At 50.7% G+C, this 20283-nt stretch overlaps 1 protein-coding gene across 1 annotated transcript; it reads left to right on the top strand.

Moving 5' to 3' along the window:
- The first annotated feature begins 7639 nt into the window (after positions 1-7639).
- On the top strand, positions 7640-18149 carry RRP9 (ribosomal RNA processing 9, U3 small nucleolar RNA binding protein). Its single transcript, XM_073564522.1, has 15 exons — positions 7640-7777; positions 13121-13197; positions 13276-13382; positions 13465-13526; positions 13643-13684; positions 14213-14339; positions 14648-14772; positions 15195-15287; positions 15372-15472; positions 15565-15699; positions 15813-15875; positions 15969-16114; positions 17522-17601; positions 17808-17881; positions 17973-18149. Exons 1-15 carry the CDS (start codon positions 7718-7720, stop codon positions 18061-18063), a joined length of 1383 nt encoding a protein of 460 aa, XP_073420623.1. The 5' UTR covers positions 7640-7717; the 3' UTR covers positions 18064-18149.
- The last annotated feature ends 2134 nt before the right edge of the window (positions 18150-20283 follow it).

Raw genomic sequence — 20283 nt, 5'->3', positions numbered from 1 at the left:
CGCTGCGCGCACTTTTTTTTTTTTTTTTTTTACACGCCCCCACTTGGTATTGATCATGGGGTCCATCCGGTCCCCTATTCTTTTCCCCGGGCAACAAGGGACGCAGCCTCAACAGTTCTGATCCCGGCTCAATACAGGTATCAGCGGCCCGGTCTTCCTCCTTACATCTCCACCATCATCATCATCCCCCCCTGCATCACAAATACCACAATGAGTCCTGTGTGACGCGACCCGCAGGCCGGTAACTAAAACAACAAGACGCGGCACGTGATACTGTCCTGTGTGACATGGCCCGCAGGCCGGTAACTAAAACAAGACACGGGGAAAGGGGAAACAGTTAAAATGGTGGGCCCTGCAATAGGGAAAGGGGATGTGGAGACCTCCTGCACTCCCCTGAGTCAGTGTCTCTACTGCTCCTAACGTTCCCTATGCCGGTTCCGCACCGGGCGCCGATCAGGAACCTGTCACCCTAGCACACCCTACACCTATACCTTGCTAGGGAGCTGGGTGGTGCAGGCACTGGCCCCACCGCTGTACTAATACACACTAAGGAAAAACACAAACAGGGAAACACCACTTAGCTTTACTCTGTTGCACTTGCTCCTGGCAACAGAGTCCACCACCAGAATGCAGCTCTCCTCTTGAATCGCTGCCACCAAGCTCTGTCAGAGCTACAAGGAAATCCCCTATGACTCCTTCCACACCAGGGCTAAGACAGTGCTGCAAGGAACGCTCTCCAGCTCCTTCCTCCACCAAGGATGGTTAAAATGAACACTATCACCAACACTGATTGCAATACCTGTGACTCTTTTATAGCAGAGCCAGAGTCATCACACCTGCATTATAATCATGTGCACTTAACTAAAGAAACAGAGTGCAATGATGCTCACCACCACCGGGGGCAAACTTAGAACAAAAGACACCACATTGCAATAATCCTAATGGCCACCGGGGGCAAAAACCAAACTTAAGCACAGCTTAAGAAAAAAAAAGGTTACCTGTGCTTTTTATCAGTCCTGATCCAGCATGGATCATGACAGCTATGTCCTGACTATCCGTTCTATCTAAATCCTTTGGTATTGTCGTGCTATCTCATGCTTTGACCCCGGCCTGATCTGGTTTACGTCCCTGTCTATGCCCCTTGGTAACTTTGTCCCGTAGCTACCTTTCTAGGAGTTTTCCTGCAGCTTCTAGCTCTCTGGAGTTTAGGTCATGCCCATAGCAGTCACGTGCTTCAGGTCCTGTGGGTCTGCAGCATGCATCGTCACTGTTGCTGCTCGCACCACAGGTATCTTAGAGCACAGTTTGTCTTACTCAGGACACGCGCACTGGCTCAGTGAGCAAGTGCAGTGCGGTGTTCCTGACACTAAAGGGGAGAAGAAGAGGAAGAAGAAGAAGAGGAGGAGGAGCTTACAGCACAGGGTACAGGCGTACAGGCGACTGCACAGGGTACAGGCGACCACACACCAGAGAGCAACAGGCTTAGAATAAGCTTTTGACTGGCAATGATCTGGGCCAACAGCTCACCTAAATAGCAGGGCAATTACCAAGAACAGGGAGCATCTGTGGAAATCTCTGCACCTTCCAGCCAGATAGGTCACCGAGCTGTCAATCAAAGCACCAACATCTCAGCACGCCCCAGGACAGGATAAGGTGACAGCGCTGTCCATCACAGAGTCCCAGACACTCTGAGCAGAGGAATCGTGACACTTTATTTAAAAAAAAAACACTCCCTGAAACTTTTCCTGGTTTACTAATTTAAAAAAAAATCCCACGCAGATCCGACATAGTACAGGGAATCCGACGTAGTCCACAAATGGAAACCTGAAAAACAAAAGAGAAACATAAACAAGACGCTGTTCTTCGTGCAGCTCCGACATAGTCCAGCACTTCCCATTACGTTCCCTGAATCCATATCACACTGCGCTCAGCGAGACCCAGCGACAGATAGGAGCGGTGATGTCACTAATGTTACTGCTATTCACTGTTGCTGGGTCTTGCTGAGCGCAGCATGACCCGGATTTAGGGAATGTTGTGGGAAGCGCTGGACTATGTCAAGGCAGCGTGGGAACTTTTTTTTTATAACAAAGTGGTGAAAGTGTCTTGTTTTTATTTCTCTCTTTTTATGTGTTTCAGGTTCCATTTGTGGACTACGTTGGTGTCCCTGGGCTACATGGGACCTGTGTGGGATTTTTTTTTTTTTATTAAGTGGTGAACCAGGTAAAGTGTTGGAGAATATTTTCTTTACCTTTGCTGGTTTGTTTCATTTTTATTTATTAGATTAATCCATGTAAGGTAAACTGCATACGCAAAGCACTAATTATGTATCTCACGAATATCTATTTATCATCTATTTATCTATCGCTACACATTTTAAACACATACAAATCTTTCATTTCTATTCTGCATTCTGTTCCAGTATGTGTCACCTGGACGGCAGAGGGATGTCACACTCACGTCATCCATGTGCGGTGCGGTATGTATTGTCATCCATGCTGCAGGAAAAATAAAAGGACATGTGTGTGGCTCCATAGATTATAATGGGTATGCTTGTTTACGTGTCTCTGGTACGTGTGAAAACGGACGGCACACTTACCGGAAACATGGATGTGTGACGGAGGCCTTATATGGGCACAGTAAAACATTGTTATTCCAAATAGGGATAAAAACATGATTAAAAACGTGGCTGCTGGAAAGAGTCTCTGGCTGCGGTGATTGTAGAGGTTGTTCTTTCCCACTACACATTTCCATGCTGCACCGGCATCTTTTTCAAATGAAAACAAAAAACAAAATCTTGTTTTTGTTACTTGAAAAGATGCCGGTGCAGCATGGAAATGTCAATGGGAAAGAACAACCTCTACAGTCACCGCAGCCAGAGACTGTTTCCACTTCCAGCAGCCATGCTTTTAACCGTGTTTTTCCCCCTCGATGGATAGTTATCCGGTGGAGCAGCGGCAGCTTGTATCTTTATGGTGGAGCAGGGGCAGCTTGTATCTTTATGGTGGAGCAGCGGCAGCTTGTATCCTTATGGTGGAGCAGCGGCAGCTTGTATCTTTATGGTGGAGCAGCGGCAGCTTGTATCTTTATGGTGGTGGAGCAGCGGCAGCTTGTATCTTTATGGTGGAGCAGCGGCAGCTTGTATCCTTATGGTGGAGCAGCGGCAGCTTGTATCTTTATGGTGGAGCAGCGGCAGCTTGTATCCTTATGGTGGAGCAGCGGCAGCTTGTATCCTTATGGTGGAGCAGCGGCAGCTTGTATCTTTATGGTGGAGCAGCGGCAGCTTGTATCTTTATGGTGGAGCAGCGGTAGCTTGTATCCTTATGGTGGAGCAGCGGCAGCTTGTATCATTATGGTGGAGCAGCGGCAGTTTGTATCTTTATGGTGGAGCAGCAGCAGCTTGTATCTTTATGGTGGTGGAGCAGCGGCAGGTTGTATCTTTATGGTGGAGCAGCGGCAGGTTGTATCTTTATGGTGGAGCAGCGGCAGCTTGTATCTTTATGATGGAGCAGCGGCAGCTTGTATCTTTATGGTGGAGCAGCGGCAGCTTATATCCTTATGGTGGAGCAGCGGCAGCTTGTATCTTTATGGTGGAGCAGCGGCAGCTTGTATCTTTATGGTGGTGGAGCAGCGGCAGCTTGTATCTTTATGGTGGAGCAGCGGCAGCTTGTATCTTTATAGTGGAGCAGCGGCAGCTTGTATCTTTATGGTGGAGCAGCGGCAGCTTGTATCTTTATGGTGGTGGAGCAGCGGCAGCTTGTATCTTTATGGTGCAGCAGCGGCAGCTTGTATCTTTATGGTGGTGGAGCAGCGGCAGCTTGTATCTTTATGGTGGAGCAGCGGCAGCTTGTATCTTTATGGTGGAGCAACGGCAGCTTGTATCTTTATGGTGGAGCAGCGACAGCTTGTATCTTTATGGTGGTGGAGCAGCGGCAGCTTGTATCTTTATGGTGGAGCAGCGGCAGCTTGTATCTTTATGGTGGAGCAGCGGCAGCTTGTATCTTTATGGTGGTGGAGCAGCGGCAGCTTGTATCTTTATGGTGGAGCAGCAGCAGCTTGTATCTTTCTGGTGGAGCAGCGGCAGCTTGTATCTTTATGGTGGAGCAGCGGCAGCTTGTATCCTTATGGTGGAGCAGCGGCAGCTTGTTGCTGAAGCCTTTACGGTGGGGTAGAGTGCAATGCTAACCATGAAAACTGCCATAACAAACAGCCATGGTGCTAAGTCCATAATGTGGAAAGCGAAATAGTGATTGTGGAGAAGCTGTAGCAGCAATGATGGACCCGTAGAAAGTGTTCACACGTGAAGCTGCCGTCGTCTGGCCGCACTCCGCTTTAAGGAATCCACTAAAGACGGAAACTTTGACTCCAGATGGTGAGCGCCGCTCCATCAGACTCATAATCACATGGGTACTGTATAGTAATATTATTGCACACTGTATGGCGTTATTTCGGCAATGCTTTGTGGTGTGCGAGCTGGGATCATTCACATGTCAGTGATTTTCCTTATAAGCAAAAAATGGTCCAAGATTCATCAGTGTTTTTGAGCAGAGTAACATCAGAATTTGGTCGGTGTCAGTTTTTACCACCAGAGATTCAATGAGAAATGTTGGCGGTTTCTCAAGCTTCTCCTATCAAACTATCAGTGAAAAAGTCATGTCGGATTTTTTCCACAGATCCATAGACTTGTTGGTTGAGTTTGATGTGACACTAATCAGACAAATTCATGTGGTTTTGTGCGGACCACTCCGAGGGAAAATATGTCATGAGCTACCCCACAGACTGTCAGAAGGACCGGTGACGGCCAGGAAACACCAGTGACATCTGAAGGAGCCTTGTTTGGCTTTGTCTACTGGTCTAGATCTTGTGGAAATAAGGACAGGCACACGTTGATTTATCTAGGTGACACATAATGTGATGATGGAACATTTATACGCCACCTGCGATTATTCCTGACAATTTGGCTAGAAGGATTTTGGCCGCAGCAGCCATCGTGCGGATGAAGTTTGCTTGGTATCATAGTTACATTGCGGCGCTATAGAAGCGGACGTGGACGCATTGTAACACCTACACTATGGAGTCAGGGACAAGCAAGGTGCAATAAATCCAGCCCAGCTGGATATTTTGTGACTTGTCGCCTTTGCAGTAGTGTAGGTGTTACAGTGCGCCCAGCGCTGCGATGTGGCAGTGGCACTGGGGGGACTGCGGTCATGCGATGGGTGTCGGATCCAAAGTCTCCATGTAGGCCGAGCGTTAGGGCGTCATTCTGACATCTGATCAGTTCAGTAACTTTCATGGATAACACTCGCACCTCTGCTAGTCTATGGGGCCATTCACAAGCCCGATTTCTTTTTTTCCTCACACTGAGTAGTCTGTGTAAAATATTGGGAGATATTTTCTATTTTAATCCAAGAATCAAATCGAAATCAGCAAAAATTGGACTGCACTCAGATGACATCAGAAAGAAGAAGTATTAGAAAATCACTCGGCCCACTCTGTAATCAGGAGAATCGGTCCGGACAGCTGCATGCGGCGGCCCCTGACGATACGTGACGTGTGACGCCATCAGCTGTGGTTCCCGCGCCCTCCCTCACATTCTCCACCAGTCTCAGGACTGTAGAATTCCACAAGGCTCTGTGCACACATTGCGGATTTGTCTGCGGATCTGCAGCGGATTTGGCCCTGTGGATCCACAGCAGTTTTCCATGCGGTGTACAGTACCATGTTATCCTATGGAAAACAAAAACCGCTGTGCACTTGCTGCGGAAAATTCCACGTGGAAACACAGCGGTTTATTTTCCGCAGCGTGTCAATTCTTTGTGTGAATTCCGCAACGTTTTTACACCTATTCCATTAGGCTGTGTTCACACGTTCAGGTTTTTCGCGGCGGTTTTTAACGCGCGATTTTGCCGCGAAAACACACAAAAAAGCATCCCATGCATTCCTATGGGATTCCGCAATGCTGTGCTAATGCTGCGGATTTTCCCATGGTGGAATCGCAGTGCGGAAAACTCTGCATCATGCTCATTATTTTGGGGAATCGCGGCGATTCCACCCACATAGGAATGCATTGTTCTGCTTACTTTCTGCTGTGCCCACCACGTGAAAAGTAAGCAGGACATTTGCGGATGGTACCCACGGTCCGGAGGAGAGGAGACTGTCCTCCGGGCTCTGGGTACCGTATCCCTGTAAAAAACAGAATTAAAATAAAAAACTCGTCATATTCTCACCTTCCGACGTCCCGCGCAGCGTCCCCAGGCTTCTGCGATGCTCACGGCAGGCCCTGTTCCCAGTAATGCGATAATGACCTTCGCTGACGTCGCGTCTCGTAATTCTGTAGCGGTCTCGCGAGACCACGACATCATCAAAGGTCATCGCAATACATTACTGGGAACGGGACCTGCCGGGAGGATCGCGGAGGCCTGGGGACGCTGCGCGAGACGCCGGAAGGTGAATATAACACAATTTTTTATTTTTTTAATTATTTTTAACATTAGATCTTTTTACTACTGATGCCGCATAGGCGGCCTCAATAGTGAGAAATTGGTCACACTCGTCAAACACTATGTATGACGAGTGTGACCAACCTGTCAATCAGTTCTCCAAGCGATGCTACAGATCGCTAGGAAAACGCTAGCATACTGCAAATCGCTAGTTTTTCCGTGGTAAAATCGCGGAAATTTAAAATGTGACTTTCCCGCGGAATGGAATTCCGGAATTCTTGCGGTAACTTCCGCGGGAGTTCCGCTATGTGTGAACTTAGCCTGATAGGAATCCACAGGTGTAAAAAACGCAGACGAAATCCGCAGCTCAATGTGCACATACCCTTAGGCTATGAGCACACGTTGCGGATTCTGCTGCATTTCCGCAGCAGTTCCGCTGACCATGTACAGTATAACGAAACCCTATGGAGTTTCAAAAACGCTGTGCTGACGGTGCGGATTTTTCCGCGCGGTTTTGCTGCGGTTTACAAACCGCAGCATGTCAATTGTTTGTGCGGATTCCGCAGCAGTTTCACACTTTTACCATAGTAGAGGTGTGAAACCGCTGGGCAAAACCACAGACCAAACCGCGGAAAAACCCGCAGCGGAATCCGCAACGTGTGCACATAGCCTTAGGCTGTGTGCACACGCTGCGGATTAGGTGCGGATTCATCCGCGCGGATTTTGTAAAATCCGCAGGTGAAACCGCAGGTCAAAATACCTGCGGATTGCTCTGCGGTTTTGCCCTGCGGTTTTTCATCTCCTCAATGGAGGAGATGGCAAACCACAGCAGAATCCGCAGAAAGAATTGACATGTCAATTCTTTCTGCGGATTGAAAACCGCAGATAATCCGCGTGGAAAATTCCGCACCGTCTGCACTGAGGTTTTTGATTCCCATAGGGTATCATGCTACTATACACCGCAGCAAAATCCGCAGCGTGTGCACACAGCCTTACAATGTAACAGCGCTGGTCACTGACTCTGAGGGTGAAGCGGTTGCCTGGTTACCACATACACAACGTTCCACTGAGATCAGGAAAATCCGTTGTGTGAGTGACGTAATTAGTGGGCGGGCTTTCCTGTAAATCCACCAACCAATCACAGCTTCTGATCAGCAACTTTGGGCTGGAGCCAATAGGCACTCTCGGGGCGGAGTATCACTGTCCAATGGCTGTAGAGCAGGTGTAACCGGAAGAAGAGCAGTGAGGGTCACACGTGGGTCCGGCGGAGGCGCAGCAGCATGTCCGGCCTGTTTATCAAGAGGAGACCGGAGGGGCCCGGGAAGAAGCGGCGCGGAGAGGTCAGTACCGGGGACGGCGGCCTGTGTGACGCTCCCCTCCAGGAGTACGGGAGCTGGAAGCCCCTGCTTGTGTTACTGCAGAGCGGCCGGCAAAGCCCGGACCGAAAATAAAGAGGCTTCCGGTATCCGAGCAATCCCCGACACAGCACCACTGCCAGCAGCTACAGGGTTAACCCGGGGACCCTCCAGAGAGCACAAATGTAGACTGAAGACCAACGGCGTAACTACAAAGTTATGGGCCCCGTGCGAACTTACAAATGGCTCCCCCATGCCAAAATACACGCAGGGCTCCGTACACACAGGGCTCCGCTCCGTACACCCCGTACACACAGGGCTCCGCTCCGTACACCCCGTACGCACAGGGCTCGGCTCCGTACACCCCGTACGCACAGGGCTCGGCTCCGTACACCCCGTACGCACAGGGCTCGGCTCCGTACACCCCGTACGCACAGGGCTCGGCTCCGTACACCCCGTACGCACAGGGCTCGGCTCCGTACACCCCGTACGCACAGGGCTCGGCTCCGTACACCCCGTACGCACAGGGCTCGGCTCCGTACACCCCGTACGCACAGGGCTCGGCTCCGTACACCCCGTACGAACAGGGCTCGGCTCCGTACACCCAGTACGCACAGGGCTCCGCTCCGTACACCCAGTACGCACAGGGCTCCGCTCCGTACACCCAGTACGCACAGGGCTCGGCTCCGTACACCCCGTACGCACAGGGCTCGGCTCCGTACACCCCGTACGCACAGGGCTCGGCTCCGTACACCCCGTACGCACAGGGCTCGGCTCCGTACACCCCGTACGCACAGGGCTCGGCTCCGTACACCCCGTACGCACAGGGCTCGGCTCCGTACACCCCGTACGCACAGGGCTCGGCTCCGTACACCCCGTACGCACAGGGCTCGGCTCCGTACACCCCGTACGCACAGGGCTCGGCTCCGTACACCCCGTACGCACAGGGCTCGGCTCCGTACACCCCGTACGCACAGGGCTCGGCTCCGTACACCCCGTACGCACAGGGCTCGGCTCCGTACACCCCGTACGCACAGGGCTCGGCTCCGTACACCCCGTACGCACAGGGCTCGGCTCCGTACACCCCGTACGCACAGGGCTCGGCTCCGTACACCCCGTACGCACAGGGCTCGGCTCCGTACACCCCGTACGCACAGGGCTCGGCTCCGTACACCCCGTACGCACAGGGCTCGGCTCCGTACACCCCGTACGCACAGGGCTCGGCTCCGTACACCCCGTACGCACAGGGCTCGGCTCCGTACACCCCGTACGCACAGGGCTCGGCTCCGTACACCCCGTACGCACAGGGCTCGGCTCCGTACACCCCGTACGCACAGGGCTCGGCTCCGTACACCCCGTACGCACAGGGCTCGGCTCCGTACACCCCGTACGCACAGGGCTCGGCTCCGTACACCCCGTACGCACAGGGCTCGGCTCCGTACACCCCGTACGCACAGGGCTCGGCTCCGTACACCCCGTACGCACAGGGCTCGGCTCCGTACACCCCGTACGCACAGGGCTCGGCTCCGTACGCACAGGGCTCGGCTCCGTACGCACAGGGCTCGGCCCCGTACGCACAGGGCTCGGCCCCGTACGCACAGGGCTCGGCCCCGTACGCACAGGGCTCGGCCCCGTACGCACAGGGCTCGGCCCCGTACGCACAGGGCTCGGCCCCGTACGCACAGGGCTCGGCCCCGTACGCACAGGGCTCGGCCCCGTACGCACAGGGCTCGGCCCCGTACACCCCGTACGCACACGGCTCCATCCACCCTGTAAATCCCTCCTGACCCCACACATAAGCTTCCCTCATCCAGCACCATGACTACCAGCACAGCAGAGTCCTGTATTATACCCCAGAGCTGCACTCACTATTCTGCTGGTGTAGTCACTGTATACATACATTACATTACTGATCCTGAGTTACATCCTGTATTATACCCCAGAGCTGCACTCACTATTCTGCTGGTGCTGTCACTGTGTACATACATTACATTACTGATCCTGAGTTACCTCCTGTATTATACCCCAGAGCTGCACTCACTATTCTGCTGGTACAGTCACTGTGTACATACATTACATTACTGATCCTGAGTTGCCTCCTGTATTATACCCCAGAGCTGCACTCACTATTCTGCTGGTACAGTCACTGTGTACATACATTACATTACTGATCCTGAGTTACATCCTGTATTATACCCCAGAGCTGCACTCACTATTCTGCTGGTGCAGTCACTGTGTACATACATTACATTACTGATCCTGAGTTACATCCTGTATTATACCCCAGAGCTGCACTCACTATTCTGCTGGTGCAGTCACTGTGTACATACATTACATTACTGATCCTGAGTTACATCCTGTATTATACCCCAGAGCTGCACTCACTATTCTGCTGGTGCAGTCACTGTGTACATACATTACATTACTGATCCTGAGTTGCCTCCTGTATTATACCCCAGAGCTGCACTCACTATTCTGCTGGTGCAGTCACTGTGTACATACATTACATTACTGATCCTGAGTTACATCCTGTATTATACCCCAGAGCTGCACTCACTATTCTGCTGGTGCAGTCACTGTGTACATACATTACATTACTGATCCTGAGTTACATCCTGTATTATACCCCAGAGCTGCACTCACTATTCTGCTGGTGCAGTCACTGTGTACATACATTACATTACTGATCCTGAGTTACATCCTGTATTATACCCCAGAGCTGCACTCACTATTCTGCTGGTACAGTCACTGTGTACATACATTACGTTACTGATCCTGAGTTGCCTCCTGTATTATACCCCAGAGCTGCACTCACTATTCTGCTGGTGCAGTCACTGTGTACATACATTACGTTACTGATCCTGAGTTACATCCTGTATTATACCCCAGAGCTGCACTCACTATTCTGCTGGTGCAGTCACTGTGTACATACATTACTGATCCTGAGTTACCTCCTGTATTATACCCCAGAGCTGCACTCACTATTCTGCTGGTGCAGTCACTGTGTACATACATTACTGATCCTGAGTTACATCCTGTATTATACTCCAGAGCTGCACTCACTATTCTGCTGGTGCAGTCACTGTGTACATACATTATATTACTGATCCTGAGTTACATCCTGTATTATACCCCAGAGCTGCACTCACTATTCTGCTGGTGCAGTCACTGTGTACATACATTACTGATCCTGAGTTACCTCCTGTATTATACCCCAGAGCTGCACTCACTATTCTGCTGGTGCAGTCACTGTGTACATACATTACTGATCCTGAGTTACATCCTGTATTATACTCCAGAGCTGCACTCACTATTCTGCTGGTGCAGTCACTGTGTACATACATTATATTACTGATCCTGAGTTACATCCTGTATTATACCCCAGAGCTGCACTCACTATTCTGCTGGTACAGTCACTGTGTACATACATTACATTACTGATCCTGAGTTACCTCCTGTATTATACCCCAGAGCTGCACTCACAATTCTGCTGGTGCAGTCACTGTGTACATACATTATATTACTGATCCTGAGTTACCTCCTGTATTATACCCCAGAGCTGCACTCACTATTCTGCTGGTACAGTCACTGTGTACATACATTACATTACTGATCCTGAGTTACCTCCTGTATTATACCCCAGAGCTGCACTCACTATTCTGCTGGTGCAGTCACTGTGTACATACATTATATTACTGATCCTGAGTTACATCCTGTATTATACCCCAGAGCTGCACTCACTATTCTGCTGGTACAGTCACTGTGTACATACATTATATTACTGATCCTGAGTTACATCCTGTATTATACCCCAGAGCTGCACTCACTATTCTGCTGGTGCAGTCACTGTGTACATACATTACATTACTGATCCTGAGTTACCTCCTGTATTATACACCAGAGCTGCACTCACTATTCTGCTGGTGCAGTCACTGTGTACATACATTATATTACTGATCCTGAGTTACATCCTGTATTATACCCCAGAGCTGCACTCACTATTCTGCTGGTACAGTCACTGTGTACATACATTACATTACTGATCCTGAGTTACCTCCTGTATTATACTCCAGAGCTGCACTCACTATTCTGCTGGTACAGTCACTGTGTACGTACATTACATTACTGATCCTGAGTTACCTCCTGTATTATACCCCAGAGCTGCACTCACTATTCTGCTGGTGCAGTCACTGTGTACATACATTACTGATCCTGAGTTACATCCTGTATTATACCCCAGAGCTGCACTCACTATTCTGCTGGTGCAGTCACTGTGTACATACATTACATTACTGATCCTGAGTTACCTCCTGTATTATACCCCAGAGCTGCACTCACTATTCTGCTGGTGCAGTCACTGTGTACATACATTACATTACTGATCCTGAGTTACCTCCTGTATTATACTCCAGAGCTGCACTCACTATTCTGCTGGTACAGTCACTGTGTACGTACATTACATTACTGATCCTGAGTTGCCTCCTGTATTATACCCCAGAGCTGCACTCACTATTCTGCTGGTGCAGTCACTGTATACATACATTACATTACTGATCCTGAGTTACCTCCTGTATTATACCCCAGAGCTGCACTCACTATTCTGCTGGTGCAGTCACTGTGTACATACATTACTGATCCTGAGTTACATCCTGTATTATACCCCAGAGCTGCACTCACTATTCTGCTGGTGCAGTCACTGTGTACATACATTACTGATCCTGAGTTACCTCCTGTATTATACCCCAGAGCTGCACTCACTATTCTGCTGGTGCAGTCACTGTGTACATACATTATATTACTGATCCTGAGTTACATCCTGTATTATACCCCAGAGCTGCACTCACTATTCTGTTGGTGGAGTCACTGTGTACATACATTATATTACTGATCCTGAGTTACATCCTGTATTATACCCCAGAGCTGCACTCACTATTCTGTTGGTGGAGTCACTGTGTACATACATTATATTACTGATCCTGAGTTACATCCTGTATTATACCCCAGAGCTGCACTCACTATTCTGTTGGTGCAGTCACTGTGTACATACATTACATTACTGATCCTGAGTTACCTCCTGTATTATACTCCAGAGCTGCACTCACTATTCTGCTGGTGCAGTCACTGTGTACATACATTACATTACTGATCCTGAGTTACATCCTGTATTATACCCCAGAGCTGCACTCACTATTCTGCTGGTTCTTATTGGAAGCAGTCAGCCTCGGCGTGTCGCCTTCCTGTATTGTCGGTGCTGCTGCCTCCGGCGTCGTTGTTCTTTCTCTGCTCTGATTTCTCTTCTTCGCTGTTTCTGGCTGGTGACGATTTCAGATGAAAGATGCAGAAAAGAAGAAGAAACAGAAGGTGAACCTGAGGGAGGAGATAGAGAGCGACTCGGACACGGAGCTGTGAGTACCTGCTCCCTCTCCCGCTAGTTTTCTCCTTCTCGTTCCTCTCCGCCCTGATTGTCCGTTTCTTGTACGCAGCTCCCCGACTCACAGGAAGGAAGAAGATGAGGAGGAGCTGGAGGAGACTGCTCAGGAGAAGAAGCTGCGGCTCGCCAAGGAATATCTGCAGCAGTTACAGGAGCACGGTGAGGACCGGCCCCGCTCATCATGGGCACGTTCCTAAGTCTCTGGTTCTGAGATGTGATTTGGATTTGTTGTTTCCTGCAGAGGAGGAGAGATTGGAGGATGCGAGCGAGGACGTCATCGCCCATAGACTGCAGGAGGACGTGGTGAGTCGGGTCATGGTCATTGATTATTGCTGGGGTCATGGTTGCTAATTATTGCCGGGGTCAGGGGTCATCGTCTCTGGGCCTGTTGTTAATTCCAGTGTTTCTCTCGTCTGCAGCTTGAGCAGCGCGGGAAGCTCCAGCGTCCTCTGGCCAAAGAGGTGAGCGTCCTCATTGTTGCGGCTTTATATGATTGTCAGCTCCTGTGCACAGGATGGGCTCACAGGGAACATAACTCTGCAGTCAGGATTGCACTCTATTGTTCCCTGTTATCAGCCATTTTTATATTCCACCACCCCCTCCACATGTGACTGATGTTTGGTGCTTTGTCTGGGATCACTGCAGCGGCGCCTCCTGACCCATGATCAATATTCTGTCATAAAGCTCCAACCTGGTGATTGCCATTTCCACATTGACCTCATATCTGCAGCGACACGTTACGCTCGCTCTGGGGTTGCCATGGCAGCAACAACATAGTAACTGCTAAGAACCCAAGACTTCCTTATAAAACTGGAGGTCCGTGCCGCTAAGATGACAACCCCAGAGCGAGCACAGTATCTGCGCCGTGCGGCTCCTCACCGGATCGGCGGCTTGTAGAATCCGCGCTCCTTCATCTTCTCTGTTCTGGAACTTCACAGTCAGACCCCCCCACACATTTTCCTAACTGCATTTAACGCTTTCCTCTCCAGTTACTGCCTCCAGAACCTGCAGAGATTCGTCTCTTACGGGGCCACCAAGGACCGGTCACCTGCTTGGTCATCACACCTGACGATAAACATGTCTTCTCCGGGTCCAAAGACTGCGCCATTATCAAATGTAAGATTTGGGATGCAATCTGCTCTCCAGGTGCCCTGTCATGCTTTCCATTGAACAGAATTTTGAGTGCAGCTCTGCAGTATAGGACAGTGTAGGATGCATGTATTTACAGACTGGCTCCTTCTTGTATAATGCTTGTGACCATCGGGGTCTCGCTGGGGTCTGATTGCTTTAATCTCTATTGATTCAGTGTTTTTCCTCTGTTATTCTCTGGGCAGTGACTATATGTTCGGGGCCCCTGGGGCCCTCATACTGGACAGTTCCTGCTGCTAGGATGAGACGTGACTGATACATTCTGCTTTTTGCAGGGTCCGTATTGGATGGAAAGAAGGTCCACAAGATCCCGGGGGGCCGGAAGGGCTGCGAGGACCAGCACATAGGGCACACGGCCCACATCCTGTGCATGGCGCTGTCCTCTGATGGGAAATACCTGGTGAGCTCCTGGGAGTAGTACATGGGGTGGGGGGTGTTACTGGTTGTGACCCCCCCCCCCCCCCCATGTTGGGGGGTGTTACTGGTTGTGACCCCCCCCCCCCCCATGTTGGGGGGTGTTACTGGTTGTGACCCCCCCCCCCCCCATGTTGGGGGTGCTACTGGTTGTGACCCCCCCCCCCCCCATGTTGGGGGGTGTTACTGGTTGTGACCCCCCCCCCCCCCATGTTGGGGGGTGTTACTGGTTGTGACCCCCCCCCCCCCCATGTTGGGGGGTGTTACTGGTTGTGACCCCCCCCCCCCCATGTTGGGGGGTGTTACTGGTTGTGACCCCCCCCCCCCATGTTGGGGGGTGTTTCTGGTTGTGACCCCCATGTTGGGGGGGTGTTACTGGTTGTGACCCCCGTGTTCTTTTTCATCCAGGCGTCGGGAGATGTGAATAAACTGATCTATATCTGGAATGCGGAGACGTGTCAGCGCCTCCACAAGTTCCAGGGCCACCGGGGCCCCGTGTCCGTAAGTCGTCCTCTCTCCCTTCCCTCGATGTCAGGACGTTCCTCTCGGCCTCGGCTCACCTCTTAACCCTTTGTATCCTGATAGGGACTCTCCTTCCAGAAGGGAACTTACCAGCTGTTCAGCGCTTCCCATGATCGTTCCGTCAAGGTGTGGAACGTGGCGGAGAACGCCTACATAGAGACGCTGTGAGTCCGCGCTGTAATAACGCTCTAATGGCTCGGGGCGGCAGGGTCTCCCCTGTGTCACATTCATTGCTCGTCCTCTTCTTCCTCTCCAGGTTTGGCCACCAGGACTGTATCACCGGCCTGGACAGTCTGAGCCGAGAACGGTGCGTGACGTCGGGGGGTAGGGACGGGACGGTGCGGGTGTGGAAGATCACAGAGGAAACGCAGCTGGTGTTCAGCGGACATGAGTGAGTAGAGCTGCGGGCTTGTAGGCAGGGCATGCTGGGAGTTGTAGTTTCTGCCCAGCTCATGTATATCTGGGTTTGGATTGAGTCATGCGATCGTTTCGTTTTCTTTGCAGTGGCTCCATAGATTGCATACGGCTTATAAATGAGGAGCACATGGTGTCCGGAGCAGATGACGGGTGAGTGGGGAGAACAGCCGCGGTCCCGGACCCCGGATCTCGCCGTAGTAGATGACGCTGCATCGGCCTCACCACTTCTCGCTCTTCTCGCAGGTCTCTGGCTTTGTGGAATGTGGCTAAAAAGAAGCCTCTGGCGCGGAGACGGTGCGCACATGGCAGCCACGGAGAAGCCGGCCTAGAGCAGCCGTACTGGGTGTCAGCCGTGGCTGCGGCCTTGAATAGTGACGTGGTTGCATCTGGTAGGGAACATATAGACATTTTTATTTTTTCCTTTGGGTCATATTGATGTGCGCTCCATTATTACCTTTTCTTGAGTTTGGACTCCTCCAGTTTTCAGGATACAGATAAAATACCTTGTAGTGATGGGCTAGGAAAGCGCTCTGCAGTTCACTTCACAGCCACTGGGAGGCCCCAGACACACCTTTATGGTATATACACAAAATTAAAATATGATCAAAAAGTGAATTTATTTCAGTTCTTCAATACATAAAGTGACTCTCCTCTATTCTATAGAGTCATTACACACAGAGTGATCTATGTCACGTGTTTATTTCTGGTAATGTTGATGATTATGGCTTACAGCCAATGAAAACCCAAAAGTCATTATCTCAGGAAATTAGAATACTTTATAACACCAGCTTGAAAAATGATTGTAAAATCTGAAATGTATGATCAGTAAATGCACTCAATACTTGGTCGGGCTCCTTCTGCATCAATTACTCCATCAATGCAGCGTAGCATGGAGGCGATCAGCCTGTGGCACTGCTGAGGGGTTATGGAAGCCCAGGTTGCTTTGATCGCAGCCTTCAGCTCGTCTGCATTGTCGGGTCTGGTGTCTCTCATCTTCCTCCTGACAATACTCCATAGATTCTCTATGGGGTTAAGCTCAGGCGAGTTTGCTGCCAATCAAGCCCAGTGATACTGTTGTGTGTACACCAGGTATTGGTACTTTTGGCAGTGTGGACAGGGGCCAAGTCCTGCTGGAGAATGACATTTCCATCTCCATAAAGCTTGTCGGCAGAGGGAAGCATGAAGAGCTCTAACATGTCCTGGTAGACGGCTGCGCTGACTTTGGTCTTGATAAAACCCAGTGGACCTTCACCAGCAGATGACATGGCTCCCCAAACCATCACTGATGGTGGAGACTTCACACCAGACCTCAAGCAGATTGGATTGTGGCCTCTCCGCTCTTCCTCCAGACTCTGGGACCGAGATTTACAAATGAAATGCAAAATTTACTTTCCGTGTGGAGTGTGTCAGTGACTGCCTTCTGGACATCTGTCAGGTCAGCAGTCTTCCCCATGATTATGGAGCTACTGGAACAGACTAGGGGACCTTTATAAACACTTAGGAGCCTTTACAAGTGTTTATTAATCTAATTTCCTGAGATAATCTTTTGGGTTTTCATTGGCTGTAAGCCATAATCATCAACATTACCAGAAATAAACCCGTGACATAGATCACTCTTTGTGTAATGACTCTATAGAATACAGGAGAGTCACTTTTCGGTCCTATTCTAATTTTGTGAGACGCAGCTGTGTGTGTATAAAGCCGGTGATCGTTCTCTACACTGAGCCGGGGTAAAGCGATCGATGACACCTCTGTGTACAATGTGCAATGTTTGCGATCTAGACTTTGCTTTCTAGGGTCCCATGATGGCAATTTGCGGATCTGGCAATGTGCCGAGAGCTTCAAGGGTCTCCAGCCACTCTGCATGATCCCCCTGGTGAGTGACCCAGTTGGTAAGAAGGCCGCCGTCCTGGACCGCCCCTTTAAGGCTGGCGCTTCCTATATGGGGTTGAGCTGTGGCTTTATATATAAGGTTTTGTTCAGAGTTGTACTCCTGGGTCTCGCCCTCCAGCGACTCTCGGGGCCGCTGTTCTGGGAGGGGGGAGTACGAGGCCCTTGTAGTAAGTCTCTTCACCTCCGCAGGTCGGCTTTGTGAACAGTTTGCAGTTTTCCAGCTCTGCCGATTTCCTCGTTGCCGGCGTTGGCCAAGAACACAGGTGATGCACAGAACGTCTCCCTAATTCATGGTCGGTGACTTCTCACTTCCACACTCGGCGGTTTAACGTTTTTTTTTTTCTTCTCTTTAAGACTCGGGCGCTGGTGGAGAATAAAAGCGGCCAAGAACGGACTGTACATCGTGCCATTCCGGAGGAAGCCGCCGCTGGCCGAAGGTTCCTGAGTCGTCCGGTTTTGTCTTTTATTTTTTTTTGTGTCCTGATTTTTGTTGAATATTCAGATTTATTGTATAAAGCGTCTGACCCCGAAGAGTTTGTGGCTTCTTGTATCAAAATTGAGAACTGTTGTTGATATTGATGATTTCCTGACGCACCGTGGGTCGGCCGTAGGCCCGGGGATGGGTCCGACTGGACGTGGGGTCCGGGGCTTTAATCATAGGGGCGGTTCTAACATTCTATATTGGCACCTGGGTGGAGCACAGGCTTATGCGCTATGTATATTATAATATAGCGCAGAGGTTAGGCCGGTTTCACATTTGCGCTTTATAGCGCAGCGACGGCCTGCGCACTGCCGCCGCTAAGCCCCACCCCCTGCCGGCTCCCTGCCCGCCCCATCCGGTCATCGCCGCCTACTAGCGCACATGGACGCTTGCGATCTGCGCACCCTATCTTTAGCATAGGGTGCGCAGATCGTGCGCTAGCAGGATTTTGCCGTGCACGGCGCACCTTCAAAAGTGCGCAGCGCACGGCAAAATCCTACTAGCGCACGATCTGCGCACCCTATGTTAAAGATAGGGTGCGCAGATCGCAAGCGTCCATGTGCGCTAGTAGACGGCGATGACCGGATGGGGCGGGCAGGGATCCGGCAGGGGGCGGGGCTTAGCGGCGGCCGTGCGCAGGCCGTCGCTGCGCTATAAAGCGCAAATGTGAAACCGGCCTTAGCGGGCCGGTCTCCTCCACACGGCCGGTCTGGGGCCGGCTCTTAGGACCCCCCGACGTGGTCAGCGATGACCCCGTTTAGGCCTCGGGTTGCACTAAATATATTTTTATCACTTTTTAGGGATGTTTCCTAAGTGATGAATTACTATAGCGGGAGATGTTAACTCATTCTACCACCATTATCACCGTGGTCGCCTTCCGACTGCATTTAATATCTGGGTTACGCCTCGCTGTGTATAAGGATATTCTTCTCAGCGGGTCTGACGTGCAGTTCTCCCAGTGTCCTCTTGATGTCGCTGTTTGCACTCGATCAGCCTGTGTGAAGTGCCGTAGTGATGCAACGAGGGCGGATTTTAGACCCTTTTCTCCATGGAATAATCTGGACCCATTTAGCGATGATCATGTTCCGTTGGCGCACGTAGCACAGGTCACGGTCAGAATTTTGGAGCATTTTCAACCAGAATTCTGGCACATGGGAATAGGAAATCTGCACCCACGATGCACCCATGATTAACCCTGCAGTGCCCGCTTAGTACTGTGACTCTCAGCAGCCTCTGCATTTACCCTCCAAGTCTTGTGTGTACAGGGTTTCTCCACCATATGGAGCAGGGTCAGCCCTTTATTTTCTGGCCTCACTGGAGCAAATGTTACTAAAGTTACTCATATTCTCTGCTTTAGGTCAGTGAACGGAAACCTCATTGTCCAGATGGGAAGGAAACAATGCAACCGCTGCTTGTTTGCTACAGTGTACCAGTGTAATGTCTGGTGATCGGGTCGCCTGCTGCTTGGTTTATGAAATAGAAGTTTGTCTGAACTGATACATTGTAACAAACCTGCAGGTGTCAGAAGTAGGAGAGGAAGATGGGAATTTAACCAGTTATATTTGTATTCTTGACAACAAGCAGAGATCTAGAGTTCTGATGAACTGATGCACGTTTTACTTATAAATCTGATTTTCATGGTGGAAGCTCTGATGGCGTCGGCCGCGCTGCAGCTGAAGACGTGTGAGCTGCTGATGGATCAGTGTCCGGCCGCAGCGGATAAAGCCAATAACATCAGATGTGTATCAAGGCAGCAGAGATGGAAACAAAAGATGTAATTGTGTCTTGGGTAATCGCTGCTCGGGAGGAGGATGAGTGGAGTGTTGCTCCCAGCAACAGCGTGACCTCCAACTACTGAGAGGGACGAGCGCCCGGCAGCGACCACAAGATGGAAATAATGCAGCCCTGACCTACAAGACCACAACAAAGAGACGACACAACACAACCGGCTCTGCTTCATGGGAGAGCACGAGGCAGCAGGAATAGTGTCCGTACATGGAGTGTAACTAATGTGTCGTATCTAACCGCAGGGCAACTGCACCAGCAGAATAGTGAGTGCAGCTCTGGAGTATAATACAGGATGTAACTCAGGATCAGTAATGTGTGTACACATTGACTGCACCAGCAGAATAGTGAGTGCAGCTCTGGAGTATAATACAGGAGGTAACTCAGGAGCAGTAATGT

This window comes from Dendrobates tinctorius, unplaced genomic scaffold, assembly GCF_039654945.1.
Source record: "Dendrobates tinctorius isolate UK_male_01 unplaced genomic scaffold, ASM3965494v1 ptg000455l, whole genome shotgun sequence".
NCBI lineage: Eukaryota > Metazoa > Chordata > Amphibia > Anura > Dendrobatidae > Dendrobates > Dendrobates tinctorius.
Note: the sequence above shows the minus strand (reverse complement) of the source record. Positions and strands in the feature narration are given on the sequence as shown.

Bases quoted from the DNA above. Each gene is read 5' to 3' on its own strand.
- RRP9 (XM_073564522.1), top strand. From the start codon at position 7,718: ATGTCCGGCCTGTTTATCAAGAGGAGACCGGAGGGGCCCGGGAAGAAG. The intron at 13,383-13,464 runs GTGAGGACCGGC...TGTTTCCTGCAG, and splicing joins GCAGCAGTTACAGGAGCACG to AGGAGGAGAGATTGGAGGAT. The intron at 17,602-17,807 runs GTGAGTGACCCA...TCACCTCCGCAG, and splicing joins CACTCTGCATGATCCCCCTG to GTCGGCTTTGTGAACAGTTT.